Source organism: Mirounga angustirostris, unplaced genomic scaffold (assembly GCF_029215605.1).
Source record: "Mirounga angustirostris isolate CCGP_5_RB_7025 unplaced genomic scaffold, mMirAng1.0.hap1 SCAF_4, whole genome shotgun sequence".
Lineage (NCBI taxonomy): Eukaryota > Metazoa > Chordata > Mammalia > Carnivora > Phocidae > Mirounga > Mirounga angustirostris.
In genome coordinates, this window is record NW_026991712.1 from 88,217,525 (window position 1) to 88,226,361 (window position 8,837).

The 8,837-nt window shown below is 47.8% G+C and overlaps 2 protein-coding genes across 2 annotated transcripts; both read left to right on the forward strand.

The window, feature by feature from the left end:
• Window positions 1-1,504: 1,504 nt before the first annotated feature.
• Window positions 1,505-2,068, forward strand: LOC123860244 (late cornified envelope protein 5A). Its single transcript, XM_045899013.2, has one exon. The coding sequence runs from the start codon at window positions 1,523-1,525 to the stop codon at window positions 1,889-1,891; it is 369 nt and encodes a 122-aa protein (XP_045754969.1). The 5' UTR covers window positions 1,505-1,522; the 3' UTR covers window positions 1,892-2,068.
• Window positions 2,069-5,263: 3,195 nt separating this feature from the next.
• On the forward strand, window positions 5,264-5,569 carry CRCT1 (cysteine rich C-terminal 1). The gene has a single exon (XM_045895344.1). The coding sequence runs from the start codon at window positions 5,264-5,266 to the stop codon at window positions 5,567-5,569; it is 306 nt and encodes a 101-aa protein (XP_045751300.1).
• Window positions 5,570-8,837: the final 3,268 nt, after the last annotated feature.

Sequence of the window (8,837 nt, forward strand, 5' to 3'; positions counted from 1 at the left end):
AATGAATTTTAAATTCTTCCTATCTGTATTTTTTTCATAATGATCAGGCTTTCTTATAATCTCATCCCCCAGTAGCAAGTAAGTACCATGAATTTTTTTTGTGTGTGTGTAAGAAAACACCAGGGCTCAGCTCTAATATTTTCTTAGGGATGACCGGAACTGATGCCTCACTTCTGGCAACTTCCATGAGTCCAGTTCCACTGCTCCACCTTCAGCATATGCCTGGTCCTTTCTGCCTCACCTTGGTCTGACTAAAGATGGCTTTTTTAGGACCATATGTGGAAAGAGAAGCCATTCCTAGAATTCTTCTGCCCTTTCAAGGGGATTGTTAGTGCTGAATCAGGGTTATTTGTGAGTTCTCTTGGTATGTCAAGTTCAGGTAAGGCAAGAAATCAAACCACCCACACCATCTGCATTAGATCTACTAAAATAACATCACTGAGATATCGAGCATTCTTAATCTGGGTTATGGCATCATCTAAGAATGAAAAAGTCACATTAGATCATAGGCTTAGGCCTGGCATTTTATTTTGGATCTCTAATCTCATTCTAAAAGGAGCCGTTTGATTTCCATCTTGGGAATTTTTCTTTCCATTTCCAAGCCAAAGAGAAGAGAGACTTCTCTTCATCCCTGAGGTCTAGAGCCCCACTGACCCAGCTCAGGAAACAGGGAGCATAGCAGAGCTGCCTGTGAGGCTGACAGGCAATGTGTGCAATCCACAAAGCACCATCACCATCCTTGTGGCCTGCAATTCTCGGGGGACCTTCCTGACAGCTAATACTTAACATGCTTATGGAGGGAGGAATTAGGTCCCTGGGATGTGAGGGAAGGGTAGTCACATGTGCCCTTTGTGAAAGATTCTGTTAGTATCTCTCACGTGGTCCACACCTCCTGATACCAGGTCAGAGCTGAACCTGTATAAAAGTTGGAAGCTTCTAACAGCACCTCAGTCTACCTGCATCCTGGGTGATCTGCTCCAGTGCCTGAACCAGGTAAAGTACATCTCGAGGACCAGGAGGGACTCTTGGTGTTGGTGTTTCAGGCAAGGAGTAGCCCTGGGGGTTGTTGAGAAGAAAAAAAATTTAAGAGAGAGAGGCAGGGAGGGGCAGAGGGAGAGGGAGAACCATAGGGAGAGAGAATCTTAAAAAAAACAAAACAAAACATTTTATTTATTTATGAGAGAGAGAGAGAGAAAGAGAGAAGAAGCAGGATCCCCAAGCTGGACCTGGGGCTCGATCCCAGGATCCTGGGATCATGACCTGAGCCAGAGGCTAGATGCTTAACTGACTGAGCCACCCAGGTGCCCTGGGAGAGAAAGAATCTGAAGCAGGCTCCACACCCAGTGCAGAGCCTAACGGGGGCTCGATCTCACAACCCAGAGATCATGACCTGAGCTGAAATCAACCATAAAGATGGAGTCTTGTGAATTCATAGCTCAGTTTTAAATGTAGGTAAGTTATCTTGGGCTGGTTGAACTTAGAATGCTGTTTTGTTTTTCAGCTTCATTCAGTTCCTGTTGAGATGTCCTGCCAGCAAAGCCAGCAGCAGTGCCAGCCCCCTCCCAAGTGCCCCCCCAAGGGTACTTCTAAGTGTCCTCCCAAGTGTCCCCCAAAATGCCCCCCTAAGTGCCCAGCCCCCTGCCCACCTCCAGTCTCTCCCTGCTGCAGCATCGGCTCTGGGGGCGGCGGCTGCTGCAGCTCTGGGGGCGGCGGCTGCTGCCTGAGCCACCACAGGCCCCGCCGATCTCTTCGATGCCGACACCAGAACTCTGACTGCTGTGGCAGTGGTGGTGGCCATTCTGGAGGCTCCAGCTGCTGCCACAGCTCTGGGAGCTCCGGCTGCTCTTCTGGGAGCTCTGGATGTTGCGGCAGCTCTGGGGGCTGCTGCTGATCTGGGCCGTGGGGAGCACTAAGGAGCAGCCCTGGAGGAGCCACTGGGCCGAGACTCCTCTTCTCCCATTTGGAAGAACAGAAGAGGACGGAAAGGCTTCTGAATGCTTTGAGTTTCCCTCTTCCTCCCACCCATGTCCATTCCACTGTGAGGTCTAGAGGGTTAGCCTGTGGCATTCACTAGTCTGATTCCCTCTCGCACACACATCTTTGGAGGACTTGGTGTTGGAGTTCAGTTATGAAGCTGCTTTCTCTGTAACAATAAAGTTTCTTATTCCTGATGTCACAGCCTCCTGATTATGTCTTGTTCACCTCGCCCACTCACCCCCTCCATCAAGCCCTCTCCCCTTCCATTCTTTTAAGTGCAAGTGATTATTTTACAATTCAGTTTGGGAAGATTTTGGTACTGAAGCTTAGACCTCTGGGAAACAATATTCCCTTTTATGCTCTGATTTTGGAAACTTTAGGCTTGAAGGAAAGATTCGTGTCTGAGACTATTACCCTGACACAAGCTTTGCGTGAGGGGAGTCAAGAATGGTTTTTCAGAGGGGAGGTTGGTGATACCCAGAAAGGTTACAGTGGTATGAGATACTCTGAAGTGAGGGTTTCCTTCAAGTATGGGTGACAGTTTAAAGAAGACTTTATCTCCTAGTTATGGGGATAAGGTCTCCTCAAGTGCTCATTCCGGGCTCCAATAAATAAACACCTCTTCCTTTTCTGATGATTATTATCCCAGGTGCTTCCATCTGTTACTAGAGAGGAGATATGGGGGGTGGGTTGGATTTGGGGGAGTGAGTTTAGGAGGCAGGTATGAAATGTCTGAGCCCACTTTCCCTGGATCCTGAAAGTCTGAGTATGGGTCCAAGTACAGAATCAAGAAGGGCATCCTCCTCTGCCAAAGAATGTCTCCATGTGGTCAGTATGTTGTGTGTGTGTGTGTGTGTTAAGGGGGAACAGGAGGGCTTTAGTCACTGTGGTGAGTTTTCCATTTTCTTTAGGAATAGGCTGATTCCTTCAGGAGATACTCAGAAAATTTATGATAAGAATGATAATTCCCAATCAGTCTTTTATAGACAAGAAGTATAATTAGATTTTCCTTTGATATGAGTTAACAGTGATAGGTGAAGTAAGTTAGTATATGAGACCATAGCAAGTCCACGTAGCATTCCTGCACTTGTCCATGTCATCTCCCAGAAGAGATCCCCTCTCCCAGAGGCCTTGTTACTTCATTACTTCGTTCTCTATTCTAATAAGACCTCACCTCTTGGAATGTCTCACCTGTACTCACCAACGAGTGCTCCCAGGTACATGCAACCTGTTAATCAGGCTCTAAAGGTACATTAAATGAAACTGGTATCTTTCATGATTGACCTTTCTTTGTCTGTTTCATCATACCATGCCCAGCTCACTTACCTCCAACCTATCTCTCACCATCAACTCTCGAATTCTTAGTCTTGGGTTTCTCTTTTATCTCATGGTTGTGGGTGCTTGCACTCAATAAGAAGTTCTGAAGCCATTTGACCTCCAAACTCTGTCCCAATTTTTAAAACTCAGTTATTCTAAAAGTACTATTTCTCATGGACACTTTGGACCTTGGGAAGCACCTGGCTTGACTTCTTTCCTTCCTTTTTTTTCCTCCCTTCCTTCCTTCTTTCCTTCCTTCCTTCCTCCCTCCCACTCTCCCTCCCTCCCTCCCTCTCTCCATTGGCCACTGGTTCCAAGGAGAACTTATCTTCAAAAGGATTTTGGTGGGGGTGGGGAGTAAGAAGCAGGGAGTCCCACAGGCCGGCTTAGCATTTTGCATTTGGGCCAGGCATCCTGCACATATTTTTCTCTTAAGCCTCCAGGGCTGTATGGAGATATGGCAACCTGACTACATTCACAGCTTTTCTAGTCTTAATGGTTCTATAACTTTGCCTGGGTTTTTCTTCCTGTTTCCAGTGACAAAGAGAAATCACCACGGGGATTCCCATAGGCATATCCCCACCGTCATCTTAACTCAGTGTTATCTGGAAGCTTCTAGATGAAGCCCAGCAGGCTTTTCACATAGCCTGTGGCCTGACTTGAAAAGCCAAGGACCAAGAGTCAGAGAGAAGCAAAGAAAGATAATAAAGTAAGTAAATTACCAATACCAAGTAAATGACTACACAAGGATGGATGTGAGAATGGGGTAACTGTGTGTGTGTGTGTGTGTGTGTGTGTTGTAGAAGAGGGCAAAGAGAACAGGTTCCAAAGAGAGGTCCCAGACCCCACATGAGCCCTCATAACTTTTCTTAGCACACACACAGCTCTCCCAGCTATGGGCAGTGTCTTATTTGGAAAGTAAACACGTCACAGCAATCCTGGCACCTCTGTGAAGTGACTTGAATACCCACGTGCACCACCTCCAGTGCTACCTGAGTGATGAATGTCTCTGGGATGTGAGCATCAGCTGACCATGTCTATTGGGAAATGGGCCTCTCCCAAGAGGCAGTGCCTTACTGCAATCTTATAAAAGGTTCTCTGGCTGGACACTGCTCAGTCCATTGCCTAGCAGGTGCCCCATTCCAGTTGTGAACTGATCAAGTCTTCCAGTGTAACCAGGGTCTGGTAAGTGTCCAAGCAGGACCTGGGGGGTAGTTCTAGACTTGAAGGCAAAGGGGAGGAGAAGGCAGAGCAGAGCCTTAGGCTTCAAGTGAGCCAATCTTTCATGGTACCAATGAGGACATGGAGGCTCGACTTGGAACCGTGACTTCTGCAAGGTTAGCAGAATGTGGCTAGAGCCCAGGTCTTTGGCTCCCTGGACTGGGATGTATTTCCATCTTCTACACCACCGGTATGCAGACTGGTGCACTCTTTTCCTTATACTTGGGAACGGGGCACAGGCAGGAATGAAGACCAGGACATGCTTCTTGTATTTGTGGGTTCCTTAGACCCAGGCAGCAGGTCCTCATGTGTGATTTGGGTATTTTCTAATTGGTGGGGTGTTTATACAATGCTAATAACTGTGTGAACAGCACTTGAAGATCTGTGGCCACAGGGAAATGGGGGGAGAGAAAAGAGCCAAAGGAAGAGTTTGGACTGGATCATGCAGATAAATTGCCATCATATCTTCTTTAGCTTCCACTGTGGAGCACTTGGGTGGTCCTTATTTTAGTCGGAGAAAATGGAAACCCATTGATTCTCGGCAGACTGTTCCCTGCTTTATGCCTGTTTAACTCACTGGAAACACCTGGTTGGGGTGTGTTTCTTTGCTTCCCTTCCTTTCTCCCCTGCACCAGGCCAGGCTAGCTTGCTCACAAAGCCCTGAGTTCAGTTGTTGGGGCGAAAAGGCCTGCCAGCCTGTAAAAGGCTTCTTGTCTTCCAGGTTCGCCGTGACGAGCTGAGCTCCACCATGTCCTCCCAGCAGAGCGCAGCTTCCGCCAAGGGCTTTTCCAAGGGGTGTGCCCAGGACCCCGCTCCGTGTCCTGCTCCCGCACCCGCAGCCTCATCCTCCTGCTGCAGCTGCTGCGGTTCGGACGGCGGCTGCTGTGGCTCCGGCGGCTGCTGTGGCTCCAGCGGCTGCTGTGGCTCCAGCGGCTGTGGCTGCTTCCCCAGAAGACGCCGCCGACAGCGTCGGAGCGGGTGCTGCAGCTGCTGCGGAGGTGGCAGTCAGAGCTCCAGCAACGTCCAGAGCCAAGGGTGCTGTGGCGGCTGCTGAAGCCCCCGCCGCCCTGTAAGCTGCCGGAGGCTGCCCGCTGAGCCCTGCTTCCCCACTGGAGTCCCTGCTGCGTGTTACTGTGCTCCCGCAAGGGACTAGGTTGGAGTGTGCTCCCCTCCACCTCCCCGTAAACCTACCTGCACTGGATGTTCCAAAACCCACGCTGTTCTCAGCCCCACCAAACTCTGACCCCCGTGTTATCCTCCCCGGGAACGTGAGCACCATGGGTGGAATATTGGACCCTACCGTGGCAGAGGCTTGCACACAGTTGGTGCTTAATAAATATCCATGTCATAATAAAGCTTCTACCTCCCAAGAACACTTCGTTTCGTATTCTTTCATTTGTGTGTTTATTATTGCGTTCTGTTACCCTGTCCACTACCTCTCACTTAGCCCTGGCTTGGCATACCTAAAAGGGAGAAAAGTCAAATTCATGCCTGAACAAGAGTGGCTTCCTGGTACTTAATTATGATAGCAGAAATCACAAATGGAGCCAGACAGTGTTCTAAAGACTTGACGTGACATGCACCACCTCATGGCATTCTCACAATGACTCAATGGGGGTAGGTGCTGTTACTCCATTTTACAGAAGAGAAACTGAGGATAAGTAACTTGCTCCGTCACTCAGCCAGTGCATGATGGAGATGACTGGGTGTCCCACTGCTGGCTTATACTCCTAACTGCTTTTTCTGGTTCCCTGAAACTTTCCAGAGCCTTCTGGCTGTTGTGCTCACCCTCTGGCCCACTAGGCCCTGCACAAGCTGCTGTGTGGCAAAGATTTGGATCTGCAATTCTCCAAGACTTTGGAATCAGGCAATCTGAGACTTTCTTTTGCTACAGGATTATCAACCCACTGCTTTGCTTGCTGGGTGAGGAAACTTTTCCAAGCTGAACCTTCCAGGAGCCTGGGAAGCTCCCTCTTCAGGCCTCATCCATGCAGCCAAGGCCCGACCAACAGTCACGGACGTCTGGGACTCTGTAGGGTGCAATGAGCCATGCTCAGAAGCATGGCTATGTTATTCTCTAGAGGTGGCTGTGATGGTGGTGGCAGGGTCATCCTGAGGTCTGAAGCCCAGACCTGTGGGCATAGATCTTACTTCCTCACTTGAGGAAAGAGGAAACAGGGAGAATGACATCCCTGTGGTTCACGGATGCAGGAGATGGTAATACTGGTGGTGATAATAGGAACAATTGCTGCCACTTATTGGGCACTTCCTTTGTTCCAGGCACAGGGCTAAGCACTCTACATACATTCTCTCAGCTGATCCCCATGGTAATCTCAAAATCTAGACTTTACTTCCCTCATTTTTTTAAATCTGAGAAAACTGGGGTTCAGAGAGTTTCAGTGACTTGCCTAAAGTTGCACAGCTAGTGAATGTCCAAGGTCTCCGGATAGTGAGTGAGGGAGATGAGATTTGAACCAGGATCTGTCTGACTCCAAAGTCCATGTTTTCAGAATTGGCATCATATTCTACTGCCTTAGAAATCACCACCATTCAAAGGAAGGGACACTTGGGCCTCTGGACACACCCAGGCTTATAGAAAATTGAAGCTTGGCTCCTTGGTGCTGCTCCATCAGTAACCTGATGACTAGCAAGCTCTGTCATGACTTCCACCCAACAAAAGTATTTGCTCAGAGGTGAGGTAGGAGATGGTCTATTGATTCATCCAGGATGTTTAGAGCAGAGGCCAAAGGACCCCTTTTGGGTAGCTTCTGAAGGGTAGCCCTGCTCTGGATGGGAGGGGTTCCTACTTCCATCTCTGAGATTCTGTGATTCTTAGTAGGAGGTGACTTGTGGAAACTGTTTAAAAACAGATAATATCACCTGTGGACCTGCCCCTCCCACACCAGTGATGTGTGTTGGAGCAACAAGCCTCAGGCCTCAGTGGAGGGGTGAGGTGGGAAGAGAGCACTGCTTGACTCAGAATAGACAGAGTGAAGCTAGCCTGAAGGCAGGAGGTGACCCTCGCACAGGAAGCTGAGGCCTGAGTTTTGGGGAAGAAAGGCAGTGACTTACTGAGAGACATGTGAATCCTAATGGGAGTACACACCTTTGTACGTGAGGCACATTTGTATCAATCAAATGCCTGGCCATGGATGGCAGCACCACCAAGCTCAAGTATCTCTGATTCCAGCAGGCTACCTAAGGGGTGGTTTGATAACAGAGATTTGAGCATTCAAAGAATAGTGTCATTACAGAAACTTGGGGAGCTGCTCTGGATGGGCTGGGGCTCTGTGTTCATGGCCCCTAGCCTTTTCTGATGTCCAGCAGCAGGTAAACTTGTAATGCTTGGTACAAGCATTCCCTCTGAGGTAGCAGCAGTCCCCTTCCCCCCCACTCCCGCCCAGGAATGCTGGCTGGAATGCTGGCATTTGGCAATGTGAGGTCCTACTCAAAGGTTGTCACTCAGTACACTGTGACAGCCAAAATCAGATTTCTTATTATCTTTGGATAATAAGATAGTAGTGGTATAATTGAATGCATTTTATTCACAATGGCTCCAGTTTAGGCTTAAATTATGTTATTCTAGTGGTAATAGGAACAATTGATATTTATATGGAACTTAGCAGTTTATAAGGTGTTATTATATATCTCTTTCATGATTCTGTAAGAAAAGTGTTATCTCTGTTTAACAGACTGGAAAATCTCTGAGAGTTTGTGACACATCAGAGGTTACTCAGACAACAAGTTGACAGTCTCTGGTTGGACCAGCTCTCTAATGCCTTCCAAGAGAGCCAAGAGCCACTTCTTCCAAACCTACACACTGAAATAATTGAATAATGTCACTCAATTAATTATTTAGGGACAGCGCATCCCTGGCATTGAAAACTGTGCCAGGTACCTATTAGAGGTCAATAAGTAAATGAATATTTGTTAGTGCATCACATGGAAAGTGTTGTGCTGAATCATTCTCGGAGATATGCAAAAGTATGTCTTGGCCTCAAGGAGTTTATAGTCTGATTTGGGAAATATGGTAAATAATCACACAAGGTATGAATGCCAATGTCACATATAAGAAATAACTTCATAGTCAAATACAGATAATACTTAACAACACAAGAAATATCACAACCTGAACATGGCATAGACAATGGCCATAGGGATTCAGCTGAATATAGTTGGAGATTTGTTACAGTGCTTCAAATGAGGACAAATTACTGTGGACTGAGTTATTCACAAGACCTTGTGGGAGCCGAGGGATCTGAGCTAGGTATGAAGATGGAGGTACTTCAGAGAGGCAGAGATTCTTTCTTTTGTGCATTTAT